This window comes from Pan troglodytes, chromosome 18 (assembly GCF_028858775.2).
Source record: "Pan troglodytes isolate AG18354 chromosome 18, NHGRI_mPanTro3-v2.0_pri, whole genome shotgun sequence".
NCBI lineage: Eukaryota > Metazoa > Chordata > Mammalia > Primates > Hominidae > Pan > Pan troglodytes.
The window spans coordinates 72,747,262-72,769,269 of record NC_072416.2 but is presented as its reverse complement, the minus strand read 5'-3'; the positions used below and the strand labels follow the sequence as shown (position 1 = coordinate 72,769,269).

The window sequence follows — 22,008 nt, the reverse complement described above, 5'->3', positions numbered from 1 at the left end:
TGCAAAGTGTCTGAGAGATTAGTTTTAGACCCAGTAGTTTAATCTCCTTGGTTTATAGATCTTTCTATTTTGGAAGATACTACTATGATCACAGGACTTCATGTTTTCTAAGGGCAAACTGGAAAACTGGTTATAAATGCTTGTTATAGAGAGGAAAGTCCATTACCAAACACTTCTGACTTAAAATAAGTAGTTAAAATCTTCTCTTGAAGCTTCTCAGTCTTGCTAAGAATGATATTAAACATAAAATCAGAAAGATTAAATATGATTCTGTCACCTACATAGCATGTTTTATCTATTTTATTAATACTTTTTACAAATACTGTTTCTTTAGTGATGGCTCATGAAGCAATGGAATATGATCTTCAGGTGCAGTTAAATCATGCCGAACAACAGCCAGCTCCTGCTGGCATGGCCAGCAGCCAAGGGGGACCAGCCCTCCTCCAGCCTGTTCCTGCTGATGTGGTCAGCAGCCAGGGGGTACCATCCATCCTCCAGCCAGCTCCTGCTGAGGTGATCAGCAGCCAAGCGACACCACCCCTGCTCCAGCCTGCTCCGCAACTGTCTGTTGACCTGACAGAAGTGGAGGTCTTGGGAGAAGACAATGTGGAGAACATCAATCCAAGAACTTCAGAACAACATAGGCAGGGATCTGATGCTAATCACACCATCCCAGCATCTTCGTTGCATTCAATGACCAACTTCATCAGTGGACTGCAGAGACTTCATGGCATGCTGGAATTCCTGAGACCTTCATCTTCAAACCACAGTGTAGGGCCAATGAGAACAAGAAGGAGGGTATCTGCTTCACGGAGGGCAAGAGCCGGAGGGTCTCAGAGGACAGACAGTGCCAGGTAAATAAATATATGGATAAGTCTGTGATCATTGCTGTACTAGAAATTATGAAACTGAGGCTCTGCCATTCAAGGACTGACAGTGGGACTTTTGGCAAGTCAGATAACTTCTGATCCCCAATTCCTCATAGGTGGAAATAAAAGTGCTTGCCTTACTTCACAAAGTAATGAAGGGATAAGTTAAACTGTTGTGCCTTGAAAACTAGGTGGTAGTTTGTTGGCAATCTCTGTAGAGATTGGCTGTTCTTCAGATTGTGTCTTGTACACCAAAAATTCTTTCTTCACTTGCAAGTCTCACCCAAATTCATTATTCACCGGCATTCCACCTGGGGGCACAATTAATTAATTTTCTTTCATAGTCTTGGTTTGAACTTGCCTCTTGAAGGGCTTAGCTGTCAAGTCTTGACGGGGTTATTATGAAGAATAACAATTGCCTATACCCTGTCCGTTTTTTGGTTTTTTGTTTTTGTTTTTGAGACAGCGTCTCACTCTGTCGCCCAGGCTGGATTCCCGTGGCACAATCTTGGCTCACTGCAACCTCCATCTCCCAGATTCAAGCGATTCTCCTGTCTCAGCCTCCCGAGTAGCTGGCATTACAGGCGCGTGCCACCACACCCAACTAATTAAACCTGTCTGTTTTTGGTTTTGTTTTGTTTTGAGATGGAGTCTCGCTCTGTCGCTCAGGCTGGAGCGCAGTGGTGCGATCTCCGCTCAGAGAGGGCTTTGTTCAGGGTCTCATAACTATAGAATAGAGGAGTTAGCACTGATATTGGAGCCTGGATCTGCCCTGTTTTCTACATAGGCAGATGGAGGAAGCTTCGACGAAATCCCTTTTTCTCTTTCTTCTTCTTTTTATTGTTGTTATTTTTGAGACAGAGTCTCACTGTGCTCCCCAGGCTGGAGTGGAGTGGTGCAATCACAGTTCACTGCAGCCTCGACCTCCCCAGGCTCAGGCGATCTTCCTACCTCAGCCTCTTGATGATTAACTGGGACTACAGGCATACGCAACCATGCCAATGTTTTCTAACACTGTGAAAATATTGAGATGATACTAAAAAGTGGTAGCTAGGTCATCTATTACCCATGTTTTACAAATGAGGAAGCTGATGGGATAATTTGTGATTTGGTTGTGATAAGGCTGGAATTGGAATTGTGCCTTCTGTATCTGGATTCAGCATTCTTTTTCATGGATCCTGCTGATTTTAATGTTGGGACTTGCCATGACTGTGGCTCCAGTGTCTGTAGTGCCCATCAAGGATGACAGATGCCTAGTTCTGTGTTGACAAGAGTTGCAAATGCATATTACTCTGGGTTTTTTTTGTTTTGTTTTTAAGACAAGAGTCTTGCTCTGTCACTCAGGCTGGAGTGCAGTGGCGCAGTATCAGCTCACCAGGACCTCTGGCTCCCGGGTTCAAGCGATTCTTGTGCCTCAGCCTCCTAAGTAGCTGGGATTGCAGGCGTGCACCAGCAGGCCTGGCTATAGTCTGTTGTTTTAAGATGTCATTACTCACATTATAAAGGCAGGGTAAGATTTCATACATTTGTGTTATAGGTGAAGGTACCTTATGGTGTAATTTGGGGACCCTGCCAAAGTAAATGGGCTAACTTTCCATGGTTGAGAGTTGTGAGTGGTGTTTCCAGGAACTGGCTGACTGTCAGGAGGCCTCTTGCAAGTCCTCAGTCTTGCTTATCCATGCACTCATTCTTACTGGGGGACGCAGAGTGGATTCCTCTTGGTCAGGCACAGTGACTTGTATTAACCAACTTAAGGGTGACACTTATAAACCAGATGCCAACTTACAAAGAAAAACAGAACCACTAGAGAGCCAAACAGAAACCAAACTCTAGTGAGAAAATTGCTTGATGTGGCTGGGCATAGTGGCTCACGCCTGTAATCTCAGAACTTTGAGAGGCCAAGGCAGGCGGATCCCTTTAGGCCAGGAGTTCGAGGCCAACATGGTGAAACCCCATCTCTACTAAAAATACAAAAAATTAGCCGGGCATGGTGGCACACACCTGTGGTCCCAGCTACTTGGGAGGTTAAGGCATAAGAATTCCTTGAACCTAGGAGGTGGAGCTTGCAGTGAGCCAAGATCTTGTCACTGTAATCCAGCCTGGGTGACAAGAGTGACTCTCTGTCTCAAAAAAAAAAAAAAATTACTTATAGAATCTGCTCAGGGAATGAGTTATACAGAATTTAAATGTTGAAAGATGTCAGTCAAGCTATTTGGCAGCCATAATCTTTCTCCACAAAGGGAATAACCTAAACGGTCAGGAAGTGTGCAGTTCAGTGGAAATTACATCAGTTCTGGAGCCAGGTAAATGTGATTAAAACTTTTTTCCCTGAAGTATGACCTTTCGCAGGACTAATCACTTATAACTTCTGAATTTCTTGAGATAAATTTCTCAGTGTGGTGTTTGATATTTACTCATCTGACAGACTGTCCCTGGGCCAGGTGTTGAAAGCCTGGGCCAAGGTGAACAGCTTTTGACTCACAGTCAGCCAAGAAGCCAAAGCTATGGAAAGCTAAGTAGTGAGCTTATTCTTCCCAACAGGCTTAGCTGAGGTCACAAACTCCTTTCTGATTTGTTTGAGGCGGTTTCATTCTGGCAGCGGGGGTCATCACTCATTCATCAAATATTGATAACACTCCTCTGTGTGAGAGACTAAACTTTGCCCTAGATATATTGGTGAATAACACAGATCACAATATTGTTTTCCTGGAGCATACGGAGTCTAGGACTACAGAGAGTAGGGAAGGAGCAAAATTCAAAGTTGGTAAGTGCAGGGAAGGAGGAGAATTTCTTGGGTTCTAAATCTGTGCTCCCAAAGAGAAACCCTAGCACTGCTTCCTGTTGGTTTTCACAGTTCCCCTTTCCTGTGTTCTTGCCTGACTTTGGAAATTCTTTGCTACATAAAAGCAATATTAAAGAGTGATTTTTTTTTAATCGTCTATCAATTTTTAATGGGTTCTATGTAGAATTCTATTGATATACGTGTCAACACCCTAACTCTAGTATGTATTTGATTAAATCTTCTTATAAAATGCTTTTCTTATGTGTTTAGTCTCATGGTAGCTATAGCTGCTGTTCACTTAGAATCTCAAGAAATGGAGTTGGTAAACTTGCTTAGCACTGTCTAAAAAGAAAACCTGGCTAGGCGCAGTGGCTCACACCTGTAATCGCAGCATTTTGGGAGGCTGAGGCAGGCGAATCACCTGAGGTCACGAGTTCGAGACCAGCCTGGCCAACATGGTGAAACCCTGTCTACTAAAAATACAAAAATTAGTCGGGTGTGGTGGCGGGTGCCCATAATCCCAGCTGCTCACGAGACTGAGGCAGGAGAATCGCTTGAACCCGGGAGGTGGAGGTTGCAGTGAGCCGAGATTGCGCCACTACACTCCAGCCTGGGCCGCAGAGCGAGACTCCGTCTCAAAAAAAAAAAAAGAAAAAAAGAAAAAGAAAACCTGGGTGATGTCATTGAAAATGGCAGAGTAAGGACCACAGAGAATTATCTCCATGGAAGTAGTGAAACAACTGGCAGAATTTGTCAGGATCAACTTTTTCATAATTCAGGAAACTGACCAAATGCTTACAGCAATCCAGGGAGTGATTATTAAAGAAAAACAGCTGAATCTCATTGAGCTCTATGGCATTCCTTATTCTTGTCACCTTCTCCAGCTCCTTGGTAGTCGTGAAAAGCATCTGCCTGTAATCATAGTAAAAACCAACAGCCTGGCAGGCACCAGAGGGATTGGAGCACCTTCAAAGCCTCATTCCCAGAGAATTATCTTTATATGACCTGTTGGTGGTTCTCTGGAAAACCCCATTTGCAAGACTAGTCTTGACTCAGAGCAATGCAGAGTGTGAAAAGCCTAAATCATTTTCCCTGGGGCCTGCCTGAGGTAATGGATATTCAGTGGGATAAGCAATAAACTAACCAATAAGAGGGAAAGGAAAATCTAGGAATGGGATCAATTCAGTCACATCTTCTAAGTCTAGTTCTCTTGCTGTTTCTAGCACATGTGCAGTTACTTCCTTAACTGAAGTCTTGAGCCCCTCAGAAGTCATCCATAAGAGTTGACATCAACTTCTTCTAAATTCCTGATAATGTTGATATTTTGGCCTCCTCCCATGAATCATGAATGTTCTTAGGGGCATCAAGGATGGTGGATCCCCAGGGCACAGTGGCTCATGCCTATAATCCCAGCACTTTGGGGGGCTGAAGCAGGCAGATTGCCTGAGCTCAGGAGTTCAAGACCAACCTGGCCAACATGTTGAAACCTTGTCTCTACAAAAAAAATTAGCAGGGCATGGTGTGCATGCCTGTAGTCCCAGCTACTTAGGAGGTTGGGGTGAAAGGTTCCAATGAGCCAATATCATGCCACTGCACTCCAGCCTGGGTGACAGAGCCAGACCCTGTCTCCAAAAAAAAAAAAAAAGAAAAAAAAAGAATGGTGGATCATTTCAAGGTTTTCAGTTTACTTTGTCCAGATCCATTAGAGGAATCACTGGCAGCTATCATCTTAAGAAATTAAAAAAAAAAAATTAAAAAAAGCTTTTCCCCACAGCTAAGAGTCACAACAAAATATTTCTTTTCTTTTTCTTTTTTTTTTTTTTTTTTTTTTTTTTTTGGCGAGACAAGGTCTCACTCTGTTGCCCAGGCTGGAGTACAGTGGTGTGATCATGGCTCACTGCAGCCTCAACCTCCCCGGGCTCAGGTGATCCTCGATCCTCCTGCCTCAGCCTACAGAGTAGCTGGGACTAAAGGCACAAGCCACCACACCCACCTAATTTTTTCTGTTTTTTGTAGAGATGTTATTTCATTAAAGTACTGAGATTACAGGTGTGAGCCACTGTGTCCGGCCTTATTTCTTAAATAATAAGTCTTGAAAGTTGGGCTGCAGAATATGTTATATTAACAGACATGAAAATAACATTAATCACCTTCAGAGCTCTTGGTTTACTGGGTGCATTGTCAATGAGCAGTAAAGGAATCCTTTTTTTCTGAATAGTAGGTTTCAACAGTGGGCATAAATTGTAAGACATACTCTAAACAGATAAGCTGTTATCCAGGCTTTGTAGTTTCATTTAGAGAGCACAGACATAGGCCGGGTGTGGTGGCTCACGCCTGTAATCCCAGCACTTTGGGAGGCTGAGGTGGGCAGATCACGAGGTCAGGAGATGGGTGAGACCATCCTGGCTAACACGGTGAAACCCCGTCTCCACTAAAAATACAAAAAATTAGCCAGGCGCTGCTGCACTGCAGCCTGGGTGACAGAGCGAGACTCCATCTCAAAAAAAAAGAGAGAGAGCACAGACAGAATAAATTTAGCATAATTTTCAAGCACCCTGGGATTTTCAGAACAGTAAAAGAGCATCGGCTTCAGCTGGGCATGGTGGCTCATGCCTGTAATCCCAGCACTTTGGGAGGCCGAGGCAGGTGAATCACGAGGTCAGGAGATCGAGACCATCCTGGCTAACACGGTGAAACCTCGTCTCTACTAAAAATACAAAAAAAAAAAAATTAGCCAGGCGTGGTGGCGGGTGCCTGTAGTCCCAGCTACTCGGGAGGCTGAGGCAGGAGAATGGCGTGAACCCGGGAGGCAGAGCTTGCAGTGAGCCGAGATCACGCCACTGCACTCTAACCTGGGCGACAAAGTGAGACTGTCTCAAAAAAAAAGAGCATCGGCTTCAACTGAAGTCACCAGCAGCATTATCCGCTAACAAGAGAGTCATCCTGTCCTTTGAGCCTTGAAGCCAGGCATTGACTTCTCTGTAGCTGCAGAAGTCCTACGTGGCATCTTCCAATAGAGGGGTGTTTCATCTACACTGAGAATCTTTTTAGTGTAGATACTTTCATTAATTGTCTTAGCTAGATCTTCTGGATAACTTGGTACAGTTTCAATGTCAGCGCTTGCTGCTGCTTCATGCACTTTATGGAGACAGTATGTTTTCTTAAACCTCATGAACCAGCCTGTGCTTTCTTCCAACTTCCTGCAGCTTCCTCACTTCTCAGCTTTCACAGAATTAAAGAGAGTTGGGGCCTTCCTCTGGATTAGGGATTCACTTAAGGGAATGTTGTGGCTGGTTTGATCTTCTTTCCAGACCACTAAAACTGTCTCCATATCAGCAATAAGGCTGTCTTATCATTCATGTATTCGCTGTTGTAGCGCTTAATTTTCTTCAGAAACTTTTCCTTTGCATTCACCACTTGGCTGTTTGGTGCAAAAGGCCTAGCTTCTGGCCTATCCCAGCTTTTGACATGCCTTCCTCGCTAAGCTTAATTACTTTAGCTTAGTGATTTAAAGTGAGAGATGCCTGACTCTTCCCTTAATTTGAACACTTAGAGGCCATTGTAGAGTTACTAACTGGCCTAATTTCAGTATTGTTTTGTCTCAGAGAATAAGGAATCCCAAGGAGAAGGAGGGAGGGGAATGGCTGGTGGGTGGAGCAGTCAACATACACAACATTTACTGATTAAGTTCACCATCTTATATGGGTGTGATTCTTGCACACCAAACTTGTGGAAATTACATAACACACTCCTAAATAACAGAGGAACAAACAAAACCCAACACAGGCAGACAGAAATAATAAAGGTTAGCATATAAATAAATGAAATAGAGAATAGAAAAATGAGAGAAAATGAACTAATCAAGAAGTTGGTTCTTCTAAAAGATCAACAAAATTGACAGACTTTTAGCTAGACCAACCAAGAAATAGAGAAGACTCAAAATACTAAAATGAAGAATGAAAGAGAGGACATGACTCCCAAATAGGAGGGGAAATGACTGCTTGTGGATACAGGGTCCCTTTTAGGTGTGACAAAAATGTTTTGGAACCAGATAATGGTTATGATTATGATTACATAACCTTGTGGTTATGCTAAAAAAAACAACAACAACACTGAATTGAACACTTTTAAATTGTGGATTTTATAGTATATTAATTATATCTCAATTTCCAAAAAAGAAAAGCAACTTGATTGCTATTTCTCCTTTCGGTTTACTGACATTTCTTTTTTTAAAAGGTCAAAAAATCTTCTGTCTATTGAGTTGGACACTGAGTAGTGTTTATTTTGTTCTAGTTAGCATTCAGTCAAAGCCCTAATTCATCAATAAATTGCAGCCAAACTATTAGGAGTCAAAATTTTTCTGTGTAAGCAGTCCCCAACAATGTTTCTGGGTAATAATCAATATTTTATTTAATGTCATAATTATTAAAACTTCTAGTAGGTCACCTGTCAGTAATACTTAGTTGCCCTTTTGTTTTAATTTTTTTTTTAATAGAGATGGTGTCTTACTTTGTTGGCTAGTCTGGTCTCAAACTTCTGGCCTCAAGCAATCCTCCTGCCTTGGCTTTCCAGAGTGCTGGGATTATAGGCGTGAGCCACCAAGCTCAGCCATTTTTTTAATTTTTATTTTTTCTTCTTATTTTTTTTTTTTTGAAGATGGAGTCTCTCTCTTGCCACCTAGGCTGGAGTGCAGTAGCACAATCATAGCTCGCTCACTCTCTGTGGCCTCAAACTCTCGGGCTCAAGTGATCCTCCTGCCTCAGCCTCCCAGGTTTTTTGGGTGTCATTTTTTTGTTTTTTTGTTGTTGAGACAAGTCTCACTCTGATACCCAGGCTGGAGTATGGGCACCATCATGGCTCACTGCAGCCTCAATCTCCCAGGCTCAAGCCATCCTCCCACCTTGGCCTCCCAAGTAGCCGGAACTACAGGAGCACACCACCATGCCTGGCTATATTGTGTATTTTTTGTAGAGATGGGGTTTCACCATGTTTCTCAGGCTGGTCTCGAACTCCTAGGCACAAGCAGTTTACCCACCTTGGCCTCCCAAAGTGCTAGGATTACAGACATGAGTCACCGCAGCTAGCCTAATGTGTCTGTGTGTGTGTGTCCCTAGATCCTTCCTCAGGAACTCCTGGTTTTTAGTATAAGGTTTTATTAATTTGTCTGGGTGTGGTGGCTCATGCCTGTAATTCCAGCATTTTGGGAGGCCAAGGTGGGTGGATCATTTGAGGTCAGGAGTTGGAGACCAGCTTGGCCAACATTGTAAGACCCTGTCTCTACTAAATATAAAGTTTCATTAATTCTGTGACAAAAGTGGCCTCAAACTCCTCAGCTCAAACTGGAGTATGCTTTGTTATTCCAGGAGTTAGAGAAACTGAGGTACAGTAGTGGTTATTTTAAACTCAGCCAGCCAAGATATATTTGGAGTGTTAGATTTGGCCCCAGGTCTTCTCATCATTCTAAGTTATTTTGTTTGATGCCATATTATCATTTATGTTTTTTATCTTAAAACTAACATTATTTAAATTTTAAAAGAAAAATACTATCCTAAAATGAGAGATGAAGAAATTACAGAAGCCAGACCCTGTACTGTACTCCAAAATACCTTGGTCTGGGTGACTGCAATAGCAAAATCCCATGAGGCCATATTTGGGCAACAAAGCCCTTTTTCTTCTTGCTAACCCTCCCTTTTCAGCCACCTAATACCAGCATACAGATTGCTGAGTTTGTCCTTTAAAGATACTGACAATATGGCCAGATGCCAGTAAAATAGAACTAGCTTTTAACGGAAGGATCAAGCTCCTTTGTGGGCTAATGTAGCAGTGGTTGAGTGGTAAAAAATAATATCTAGGAGGCCAGTCTCCCCCCCTTATCTGCTATACCTGCTTCAGCTTTCAAAGGCAGCATTTAATGGCCTGGAGATGGGTTGAAGTGATAGGATTTACCTCAAATCACTATAGATTGTTTTCGTGATGATAGTTCATTGTACTATAATTCCGTTGTCTTTCTGTGTACATAGGTTGAGAGCACCATTGGATGCTTACTTTCAGGTGAGCAGGACCCAGCCTGACTTGCCAGCTACCACTTATGATTCAGAGACTAGGAATCCTGTATCTGAAGAGTTGCAGGTGTCTAGTAGTTCTGATTCTGACAGTGACAGCTCTGCAGAGTATGGAGGGGTTGTTGACCAGGCAGAGGAATCTGGAGCTGTCATTTTAGAAGGTCAGTATTTTACCCAGGTTTGGACTCACAAGGCTAACATCCATGAAGCTTAAATTTCGGAAGGCTAGAAACTAGATTTGTGCTTTGACACTTTCCCTTTTCTCCCCTAAATGTTGTGGCTTCCTGTTTTATAGTATAGAGCCTTCACTGGCCATAATTATGTAGAGAGGATTTGATCTGACTTACAGCTTAATGTAATTTGTGACCCAGTGAGTTAGTCACTTTGTAATGGCATTTTGTATTCTCTTTCACTTTTTCAGACATCTGAGAAAGTAGATTCTTTTTTTTCTTTTTCTTTTTTTCTTTTTTGAGGCAAGCTCTGGCTCTGTCCCCCAGTGACAACTGGAGTGCAGCGACAACAATCTCAGCTTACTGCAACTTCCGCTTCTTGGGCTCAAGCCATCCTCCCACCTCAGCCTCCCCACTAACTGGGACTACAGGCACACCCCACCACACCTGGCTAATTTTTTAAATTTTTTGTAGAGACAGAGTTTTTCCATGTTGCCCCGGCTGGTCATAAACTCCTGAGCTCAAGAGATCCACCTACCTCAGCCTCCCAAAGTGCTGGGATTACAGACATGAGCCACTGCACCCGGCCTAGATTCTTTATTTAAAAGAAAAGTTTTGTAAATTCAGCACCCTGTCCAGGCTGACACTTTCAAGTCCTAGTATAATGTTATGTGTTATGCAAGTGGAACTTTATTTAATAGTCGTAGGCAGAGACCCCTAAAGTAGATGTCCTGCTTACGTTAAAAACTTTCTGATCCCCAGAGGGCGCTCTTTCAGTATATTTTACCACTGAAAGAATATTCTTGGATTATGAATTGAAATATAATAAATCAATGAAAATCTTTAAGTTCATATTTATATAATTTTCCAAAACCTCATTTATCACTATCGTAAGTTGTTAGAACCCCAACTAATTACTCTAAAAACTAGTAAATAAAGGGTCAGGAATATATTAATATTTTGCCTTCCTGTATAAACTGTATTTTGGACAATCAGATAGTTGATGAAGTGGGTTTTTTTGTTGTTTTTTATTCATTTGTTTTTTTTGAGACAGGGTTACACTCTGTCCCCCAGGTTGGAGTGCAGTGGCACGATCACAGCTCACCGCAGCCTTGACCTCCCAGGCTCAAGCGATCCTCCCACCTCAGCCACCTGAGTAGCTAGGACTACATGTGCATGCCTCCACACCTGGCTAATTTTTTGTAGCTATGGGGTCTCCCTATGTTGTCCAGGCTTGAAGGTTTTTTTAATAGAAAAATTTCAGCTAATTGCAGCAGGAACGATAGAAAAGTCATCATTTTGTGACCCCCAATTAAATTATATATCTAGGCAAAGATCATCAGTGGATCCTAAAACCATTAGGTTGCAGGGTTGATGGGATTCCTTTTAATACAGGGACCAGGGTGATACCACCTGAACCCATTGGTCAATCTTAGCATCTTAAAAAAATAGGACAGCAAGACCATATGTGCCTCTAATGTGCTGCAATCAGAAATACTCATGCCACTTAGGAAGTACTGTATACACACACACACCAGCCCCCCACCCCCATTGCCAAAAAAAAAAAAAAAAGCCCTGAATCTACTCAAGACTGTTTTCTAACAACCAGTTTGCATAGTTTGTAGAAACAGGGGTGGAGGAACAAGATAAATAATACCTCAGAGATGTAATCATTTAAATTAAAAATGTAGAACAGTCTACAAATGGAACATCTTTCTAGACCTAAATATATATGGAAATTTAACATATTGTGAAGGGAATATCTCAAATCAGTGGGGACAATTTTTAATGTTTTATGTAACAGTAAACCAACATAGTTTATGATTCCACTTACATAAAATGTCCAGAAAAGGCAAGTCTACAGAGACAATATTAGTGGTTGCCCAGGGCTGCAGATGCAAATGTGGATTGACTCTAAATGGGCATAAAGGATCTTTGTGGGCTGATAGAAATATTTTAAATTGGGTTATGGTGGTGGTTGCACAATGCTCAATTTATTGTATATAAAAGTTAATTTCATGAAGAAGCAGTCAGCCAAATCCAGGATGTGTAGGACATCTCATTAGACAAATGACCTGACAAATCAATGACAAACAGAGGGGAAAAAAATAGGTGAGGGGGAATTGTAATAAAATGAAAAAGACTTAAGAGACATCACAAGCTCATTATGGAGACTTTTTTTGGATTCTGATTGCAATAAATCTGCAAAGAGCAGCTTTAAAACTATTGGGAAATTTTGAATATGAACTGGATGCCTGGATATTTAGTGGTATTGGAGGATTATTGTTAATATTGTTAGGTATAATAATTATACAGTGTTTATATAAAAAAAGAATTCTTATCAGTGTTGCAGAAGTTTTTGCAAGTATAATGACATTTTAAGGTTTGTTAAGTATTCCAACCAAAAGAAAATAATGGAATGGGGGCTTAGGTGGAACAAGATTGGCAAAATATTGATTATTTTTTAAATTGAGTGGTGGGTACTTGTGGCTTAACTATACTGTTCTGTGTACTTTTATGTATGTTTGAGAATATTCAAACTAAATTTTTAAAAATAAATTCACTGATGGTACCTGGGGAAATTGTCATCCTTTTTGCAGGAACACTGTCAGTTAGAAATGGGAAGCTGTAGTGAGTCAGGCTTTCTCCTGCTAGCTTCTTATACCTGACATATCTTATTTTGTATTTTACCTCTCCTATCATTTCTGGAAATGACTTGGCAGAGCAACTAGCAGGTGTCTCAGCAGAGCAAGAAGTTACATGTATCGATGGAGGCAAGACCCTCCCCAAACAGGTAATATGAACATCATTTTTTTTTTAATCTATTTATTTATTTATTTATTTATTTTTAGAGACTAGGTCTCACTCTCACCCAGGCTAGAGTGCAGTGGTGCAGTCATAACTCACTGCAGTTTCAAACTCCTGGGCTCAAAGGATCCTCCCACTTCAGCCTCCTGAATAGCTGGAACTACAGGTAATGCCACCACACTCGGCTACATTTTTTATTTTTTGTAGACAGAGTCTCACTATATTACCCAGCTGGTTTCGAACTCCTGGGCTCAAGGTATCGTCCTGCCTCGGCCTCCCAAACCATTGAGATTGTAGTCATGAGCCACCATGCCCAACCTGAATATCCCCTTTTTTTTTTTTTTTTTTTTTTTTTTTTGAGATGGAGTCTCACTCTGTTGCCCAGGGTGGAGTGCGGTGGTGCAATCTCAGCTCACCACAACAACCTCTGCCTCCTGTGTTTAAGCAATTCTCCTACCTCAGCCTCCCGAGCAGCTGGGACTACAGGCACACGCCACCCCGCCCAGCTAATTTTTGTCTTTTAAGTAGAGATGGGGTTTCACCATACTGGCCAGGCTGGTCTCAAACTCCTGACCTCGTGATCCACCCACCTCGGCCTCCCAAAGTGCTGGGATTATAGGTGTGAGCCACCGTTCCTGGCCTCTGAATATCCTTTTAAATAAAAAGTTTGGGTTTTTGGCTGGGCACGGTGGCTTACACCTGTAATCCCAGCACTTTGGGAGGCCAAGGCGGGTGGATCACCTGAAGTAGGGAGTTTGAGACCAGCCTGGCCAACATGGTGAAACCTAGTCTCTAACCAAAGTGGGGCTGCAGGTTAAAATGGGAAGCTTGAAGGCTTTGTAGGCAAGAGGTCCAGGTGTGGATCCTATCCCAGTTACTCATTATTTGTGTGACTGCTGTCTCTTAGATTTAAAAATGGGGAGGGAGGAGTATTGAGGATAACGTTACTGTCCTGTCTAGCCAACAAGGTTAAGTATCAGTTGAAAAAATAGACATAAATGTGCTTTATAAATTATTAAGCACATTCGCCAGGTGTGGTGGCATGCGCCTATAGTCCTAGCTACTTAGGGAGTCTGAGGCAGGATTACTTGAGCCTGGGAGGTCAAGGCTTCAGTGAGCCATGATTGTACCACTGCACTCCATGGCAGCAGAGTGAGACCCTGTCTCAATAAAAAAATTAAAATTAAAAAAAAATCAGGCAGAATATGGTTAGTAGGTGATAATTTTTATTTTTAAAAATAATGGGCTGGGCTCGGTGGCCCATGCCTATAATCCCAGCACTGTTGGAGGCCGAGGTGGGCGGATCACCTGAGGTCAGGAGTTCAAGACCAGCCTGGCCAACATGGCGAAACCCCATCTCTAGTAAAAATGCAAAGATTAGCTGGGTATGTTGGCAGGCGCCTATAATCCCAGCTACTCAGGAGGCTGAGTTAGGAGAATCGCTTGAACCTGGGAGGCAGAAGTTGCAGTGAGCCCAAATAGCGTCACTGTGCTCTAGCTTGGAAGACTGAGCACGACTTCATCTCAAAGAATAGTAATAATAATGTTGGCCGAGCGCAGTGGCTCACACCTGTAATCCCAGCACTGTGGGAAGCCAAGGTGGGTGAGTCTCCTGAGCACAGGAGTTTGAGACCAGCCTGGCCAACAGGGTGAAACCCCATCTCTACTAAAAATACAAAAATTAGCCGGATATGATGGTGCATGCCTATAGTCCCAGCTACTCGGGAAGCTGAGGCAGGAGAATCACTTGAATCTGAGAGGCGGAGGTTGTGGTGAGCCGAGATTGTGCCATTGCACTCCAGCCTGGGTAACAGACCAAGACTCCATGTCAAAAAAAAAAAAAATAACACCTATACATCATTGTCCTCAGTATGAGTTATTTACATCTGCTGTGAATTCTGCCAATGTCAAAACATCATTTATCATTTTTTGCATATTTCTATGTGCTCTTTGTGTTTTTATTTGAGTCTGGCTCATTTTTCCCAGCTTAGTACATCTTGGAGAGCTTTCTGTTATCAGTACATAAAATTGAATCTTTTTTTTTTGAGACGAGTATTGCTCTGTCACCCAGGCTGGAGTGCAGTGGCATGATCTTGGCTCACTGCAGGCTCCGCCTCCCAGGTTCACACCATTCTCCTGCCTCAGCCTCCCGGTTGCTGGGACTACAGGCGCCTGGCACCACACCTGGCTAATTTTGTTGTTGTTGTTGTTGTTGTTGAGACGGGGTTTCACCGTGTTAGCCAGGATGGTCTTGATCTCCTGACCTGGTGATCCGCCTGCTTCGGGCTCCCAAAGTGCTGGGATTACAGGCGTGAGCCACCATGCCTGGTCTCATCTTATTCTTATTAATAGCTACATGGCATTCCATCATACAAATAAATTTTGAGTTAATTCTTTTCTTTCCGCCTCCTGAGTTCAAGCGATTCCCCTGCCTCAGTCTCCCGAGTAGCTGGAACTACAGGCACACGCCGTCACGCCTGGCTAATTTTTTGTATTTTAGTAGAGACGAGGTTTCACCATGTCAGCCAGGATGGTCTCAATCTCCTGACCTCATGATCCGCCTGCCTTGGCCTCCCAAAGTGCTAGGATTACAGGCGTGAGCCACCGCGCCCAGCGAATTAATTCTTTTCTTATCATGTAAAGCATGGTTGGTGTATGGTGGCACACGCCTGTGTTGTCTCAACTACTTGGGGGGGTAATAATACTTTTTTTCTTTATATAAATCACGCTACACTGAACTTTTTTGAGACAGGGTCTCATTCTGTCCCTCATGCTGGAGTGCAGTGGCACAATCATAGCTCACTGCAGCCTCAATATCCCGGGCTCAGGTGATGCTTCTACCTCAGCCTCCTGACTACTTGGGACTACAGGCATGTGCCACCACACATGGCTAATTTTTTAAATTTTTAACAGAGACAAGGTCTTGCTATGTTGTCCAGTCTGGTTTCAAACTCCTGAGCTCAAGCAATCCTCCTGCCTTGGCCTCCCAACGAGCTGGGACTATAGGTGTGATTACTACACCTGGCCTGCTTGGAACAATCTTATATAATTATCTTAGAATATATTTGTGACTGGCTGGGCATGGTGGCTCACGTCTGTAATCCCTGCACTTTGGGAGGCCAAGGCGGACGGATCGCAAGGTCAGGAGATCGAGACCATCCTAACTAACACGGTGAAACCCCGTCTCTACTAAAAATACACAAAATCGGGCTTGGTGGCAGGCGCCTGTAGTCCCAGCTACTCAGGAGGCTGAGGCAGGAGAATGGTGTGAACCCGGGAGGCGGAACTTGCAGTGAGCCGAGATTGTGCCACTACACTCCAGCCTGGGCAACAGAGCGAGAGTCTGTCTCAAAAAAAAAAAAAAAGAAAATATTTGTGACTATGATCATGGGCTGCATAATAGTTCAGTCTACGACAGACCACATGTATGATGGTTGTCCCATTAGATGATAATACCAGGCTGGGCGCAGTGGCTCACACTTATAATCCCAGCACTTTGGGAGACCAAGGCGGGCGGATCACTTGAGGTCAGGAGTTCGGGACCAGCCCGGCCAACATGGTGAAACCCACCACCGTGCTACAGTTGCCTACAGTATTTGGTACAGTAACATCCTATACAGGTTTGTTGTCTAAGTATGTAATAGTTTACACCGTCTAGGTTTATTTAAGTACCTCTGGGATCATTCAATGACGAAATCGCCTAAAGACGCATTTCTCAGAATGTATTCCCATTGTCAAGCAATGCATGACTATATATCCGTGAGGTATCTCTAGCAGAGAGATTGCTATGCCAAAGGAAAGATATATGTGTTTTAATTTTCATGGATAATGCCAAACGGTGCTCCAGAAATGTGTGCCACTTTACATTTAAGGCAACAGTATATAAGCATGTCCATATCTTATTTACCCACAACAGTGCTTGGTGTCATCAGACATCAATTTATACCAGTCTGATAGATGAAAAATGGTCTCTTTAATTTGCATTTCTTTAATTATAAGCAAACACTTATTGACCATTGTGTTTTCTTGTAAGCATTTGTATCCTTTGTTTTCTTTTTTCCCCCTCTGGTACACATGAGTTAAATATTTTATAGCTGCTATTCTTTATATGGATAGCTGCTTTTCTTCCTTTGAGTGAAGGAAAAAGTATCCAAGAATTTTATAAGATTTAAGAGTAGTATAGTTTTCATAGCTTATATTTTGTGACATTGCATTCTAGAAAGAATGACAAGTGATTCATAGGTGTTACAAGTGTTCTGTAGCCCTTTTAATTGTTTGTATCATTTTTTTGCACTTCTGTTAATTTCTTAGTTGCACATCTTCTTCAAGATTGATTTTACATTTTCTCTAATTTGAATATATTCTGCTTTCCATCTAGCCATCTCCCCAGAAGTCTGAGCCTCTGCTACCTTCTGCTTCTATGGATGAGGAAGAAGGGGACACTTGTACAATATGTCTGGAACAGTGGACCAATGCTGGGGACCACCGGCTCTCAGCATTACGTTGTGGGCATCTCTTTGGGTATAGGTGCATTTCCACGTGGCTTAAAGGACAAGTACGAAAATGTCCCCAGGTAAGGACACATTAACATGTTAAGTCAGGCAGATTCCTAGAACCACTCTAATTATGTCCTATTGGGTTCTTTAGTGCAACAAGAAAGCCAGGCACAGTGACATTGTCGTCCTTTATGCCCGAACCCTGAGAGCTTTGGACACTAGTGAACAGGAGCGCATGAAAAGGTAGGTGGTAAGAGTATGCCTGGCTGGAATGTTCCCTTTTGGTTCATTGTAGGCACATCTGAAAAAGAAGTTATGAGTCACTCGTAGTGAGGTTTTACTTGACCTGTGACTTGGGATCTCTGGGGATCATTGGCAGTCTGTCTTACACTGTTATTTATAATTCATGTCTGATCATCTTCTTAAGGAAGTCTGCATCGTTTGCCTTATGTAGAGCATTAAACACAAGGATCTGGCACATTACTTCTGTTGCCATTTTTGCTTCTCATATCCCTGACCACCCCCCACCCACAGCAGTTCTCCATACAGAAAACTCATAAGTGAAGCTTTGCACATGCAGTGCAATGTAAAAAATTACCAGGATTTCGGAAGCACAAAACAGTTGCTAGGGCCGGGCATGGTGGCTCACGCCTGTAATCCCAGCACTTTGGGAGGCCGAGGTGGGCAGATCACAAGGTCAGGAGATCGAGACCATCTTGGCTAACATGGTGAAACCCCGTCTCTACTAAAAAATACAAAAAAATTAGCCGGGCATAGTGACGGACGCCTGTAATCCCAGCTACTGAGGAGGCTGAGACAGGAGAAGGGCGTGAACTCGTGAGGCAGAGCTTGCAGTGAGCCGAAATTGCACCACTGCACTCCAGCCTGGGCGACAGAGCAAGACTCCGTCTCAAAAAAAAAAAAAAAAGAAAAAAAAGCAGTTGCTAGTAACACCGCTCAGTATATGCTTCAAAAATATTAAAGAACATACACACCATTGAGAGAGAGGTACAGTGACATGGGTTCACACTTTACTGGTTTGGATGTACACAGGCAAAATCATTTTGAGACATCCTTGGAAATGTGTCTCTAAAGCCTTTGATCTAGTAATAATTGTTCAGGCATTCTAAAGAAACATTGAAGGCTGTGTACCAAGATTTACTTAATGAAACTTCATTTAGCATTGTTAAAAATCTAAGGCAAGGGGATTGCTTAGTTGAATGAACAGTGGTGTATGCATGAACAGAATACTATACAATGTTGAAATGTGCATATGTTGTCCTGTGGAAGGATGTTATTAGTATGATTGCATTTTTGTGAACTAGAAAAAACGTAAGGCTGGTGCGGTGGCTCACTCTTGTAATCCCAGCACTTTGGGAGGCCAAGGCAAAAGGATTGCTTAAGACCAGGAGTTCAAGACCAACCTGGCCAACATAGATCCTATCTGTATTTAAAATTTTTTTAAAAGAAATTAAAAAAAGCTCTATAGGTAGTCACTGTACAGATTATTTTAGTTTTCTTCCTTGTTTTTACTCATTTGGTCCAACCAATACTCACTTGTAGCATTTTTAAATAATGGAAGATGTGTACAGAGAGGAATTTTGTTGAAAAGGCAAAATCTATAGGTGTGGCTGTAATGGGTGATTATATTTAAAAACAATTCACTGATTACAATAAGGAATTAGTATACTCTCCAGCCTCATTAGAAAAAGTGAAGAGTTTCAAAATGCCGATACAGACTAATAAAACGAACAGCCTTGTACCCAATTTTATCAGATCTTAATGTTTTGCCATATTGCTTTGAGCCTTTTTGAAAATAAATAGGCTGGGTGTAGTGGCTCATGCCTGTAATCCCAGCACTTTGGAAGGCCGAGGCAGGAGGATTGCTTGAGACCAGGAGTTTGAGAGCAGCATGGGCAACATTGTGAGACCTTGTTTCTAATAAAAATGAAAAAAATTATCCATGTGTAGTGGTACACACCTGTAGTCTCAGCTACTCAGGAGAGAGGATTTCTTCCAGGAGGTTGTGGCTGCAGTGAGCTATGGTCATGCCAGTGCACTCTAGCCTGGGTGACAGAGTAAGAACCTGTCTCAAAAAAATAAAGATAAATCTGTTGACCAGGTCAAGAAGGAAAAAAAGTAAAGAAAATTTTAAAGAAGAAGTTAATTATAGATTCAGTAGAAGGGCCAGGCACAGTGGCTCACACCTGAAATCCTAGCACTCTGGGAGGCTGAGGCAGGCAGATTGCCTGAGCTCAGGAGTTTGAGACCAGCCTGAGCAGCATGGCAAAACCTCGTCTTTACTAAAAATACAAAAAATTATCCGGATGTGGTGGTGCGTGCCTGTAATCCCAGCAACTCGGGAGGCTGAGGCACGAGAATCGCTTGAACCTGGGAGGCGGAGGTTACTGTAAGCTGAGATTGCGCCACTGCACTCCAGCCTGGGTGACAGAGCAAGACTTTGTCTCAAATAAAAAAAGGTACACTAGAAGGCTTCCTGTGAACTAAGTTCTTAATTCCATAGAGAACTACTTTCATGAATTAGGTGTTCAGCATTCCCAAGAGTTATTATGTATTTGATTAGCTATATATGTATTTGTAAATTATACATAGTATGATATAGAAAGTTTTGTTTTGGTTTTTGGTTTTTTTGGTTTTTTTTTTTTTGGAGACGGAGTTTTGCTCTTGTTGCCCAGGCTGGAGTGCAATGGTGCAATCTTGGCTCACTACAACTTCCCGCCTCCCAGGTTTAAGCAATTCTCCTGCCTCAGTCTCCCAAGTAGCCTGGATTACAGGCGCCCTTCACCATGCCCAGCTAATTTTTTTTGTATTTTTAGTAGAGACAGGGTTTCACCGTGTTGGCCAGGCTGGTCTGGAACTCCTGACCTCGTGATCAGCCTGCCTTGGACTCCCAAAGTGCTGAGATTACAGGCGTGAGGCACTGCACCCGGCCAGAAAGTTTTTATACTGTATGCAAATGTTATGTTAGATTATAACTTTTTCTTCTGTAGCTTGCTTTTTTGCTTAATTTTATGCTTTGGGAGTATATCCTAGTTGATACATGGGACTCTAGTTTTTTTCATTTCAATTTCTTGATCATATTCTAGTTCTCTAGTCAAAATTAATCTGTTTAGGCCAGGCGTGGTGGTTCACACCTATAATCCCAGCACTTTGAGGGGCTGAGGTGGGCGGATCATCTGAGGTCAGGAGTTGGAGACCAGCCTGGCCAACATGGTGAAACCCCATTTCTACTAAAAATACAAAAATTAGCCGGGCATGGTGGCACGCACCTGTAGTCCCAGCTACTCGGGAGACTGAGGCAGGAGGATAGCTTGAACCCAGGAGGCAGAGGTTGTGGTGAGCCGAGGTCGCACCATTGCACTCCTGCTTGGGCAACAATAGCGAAACTCTGTCTTCAAAAAAAAAAAAAAATTATCTGTTTGTGTTTTACATTGGTAGACATTTAGGTTGTCTCCACTTGTTAATATTAGCCATGCTGCAGAGAGGTCTAGCAATGGAATTGCTTTATTATAGGGCACATTTAATTTCAGCTTTACCTAAATATTGTCAAATTACTCTTCTAACTTACACTTTTCTTGTTTAAAAAAAAAAGGAGAGATTTCTCATTTTTTCATGCCTTTGCGAATTTTATTTATTTTGAGACAGAGTCTCGCTCTGTCACCTAGGCTGGAGTGCAGTGGCGCGATCTCAGCTCACTACGACCTCCACCTCCCGGGTTTAAGTGATTCTCCTGCCTCAGCCTTACGAGTAGCTGGGACTACAGGCACCCGCCACCACGCCTGGCTAATTTTTTGTATTTTTAGTAGAGACGGGGTTTCACCATCTTGGCCAGGCTGGTCTTGAACTCCTGACCTCGTGATCCACTCACCTCGGCCTCCCAGAGTGCTGGGATTACAGGCATGAGCCACTGCGCCTGGCCAAAAAATTTTTTTTAAAGACAGGGTCTTCCTCTATCACAAAGGCCAGAGTGCAGTGGCGCCATCAGATTCCTAGGCTCAAGCAGTCCTCCAACCTCAGCATCCCGAGTAGCTGGGAGTACAGGTGCATGCCACCACACCTAACTTATAATTTACTAAATAGTATATTTTTCTGTACAAATTTTCATTGCTACTTCTATCCTTAATTAAGTTTCCGGGCGGGCGCATTGGCTCATGCCTGTAATCCCAGCACTTTGGGAGGCTGAGGTGGGCAGATCACAAGGTCAGAAGTTCGAGACCAGCCTGACCAACATGATGAAACCCTGTCTCTACTAAGAATACAAAAATTAGCTGGGCGTGGTGGCACACACCTGTAATCCCAGCTACTCAGGATGCTGAGTCAGAAGAATCGCTTGAACTCGGGAGGAGGCGGAGGTTGCAGTGAGCCAAGATCACGCCACTGTACTCCAGCCTGGGCAACAGAGCAAGACTGTTTCAAAAAAAAAAAAAAAAAATTAAGTTTCCATGTATGAATGGGCTCCAGTAGTCCCCCCTTAGCCACAAGGAATACATTTCAAGAGCCCCCAGTGAATGCCTGAAACCATAGTATGTTTTTTCTTATACATACAAACCTAAAGGTTAATTTATAAATTAGGAACAGTAAGAGATTAACAATAATAAATAATAAAATAGAGCAATTATACCAGTATACTATAGTAAGTTATGTGAGCGTGGTCTCCATCTCTCTCTCAACATATCTCGATATTTGTAGGTTGTGGTTGATCACAGATATCAGAAACCATGGAAAATGAAACTAGATAAGGAGACACTATACTCTTTTGTTCCACAGTCTTTTTGTTAATTCTTTCTCACATATTCCAAG

At 42.7% G+C, this 22,008-nt stretch overlaps 1 protein-coding gene across 6 annotated transcripts in view; it reads left to right on the top strand.

Moving 5' to 3' along the window:
• RFWD3 (ring finger and WD repeat domain 3) overlaps positions 1 to 22,008 on the top strand; it is a 45,595-nt gene that overhangs the window by 5,156 nt on the left and 18,431 nt on the right. For 3 of the 6 annotated variants that reach the window (XM_001137409.8, XM_016930163.4, XM_063797428.1), the window contains 5 exons: positions 335 to 854; positions 9,672 to 9,874; positions 12,607 to 12,677; positions 17,070 to 17,264; positions 17,339 to 17,430. In XM_001137409.8, the coding sequence (XP_001137409.2) occupies positions 337 to 854; positions 9,672 to 9,874; positions 12,607 to 12,677; positions 17,070 to 17,264; positions 17,339 to 17,430 (1,079 nt within the window). In that variant the 5' untranslated portion in view covers positions 335 to 336. The remainder of the gene's footprint in view (positions 1 to 334; positions 855 to 9,671; positions 9,875 to 12,606; positions 12,678 to 17,069; positions 17,265 to 17,338; positions 17,431 to 22,008) is intronic. The other 3 variants (XM_063797429.1, XM_063797431.1, XM_063797430.1) reach the window with 1 other exon arrangement.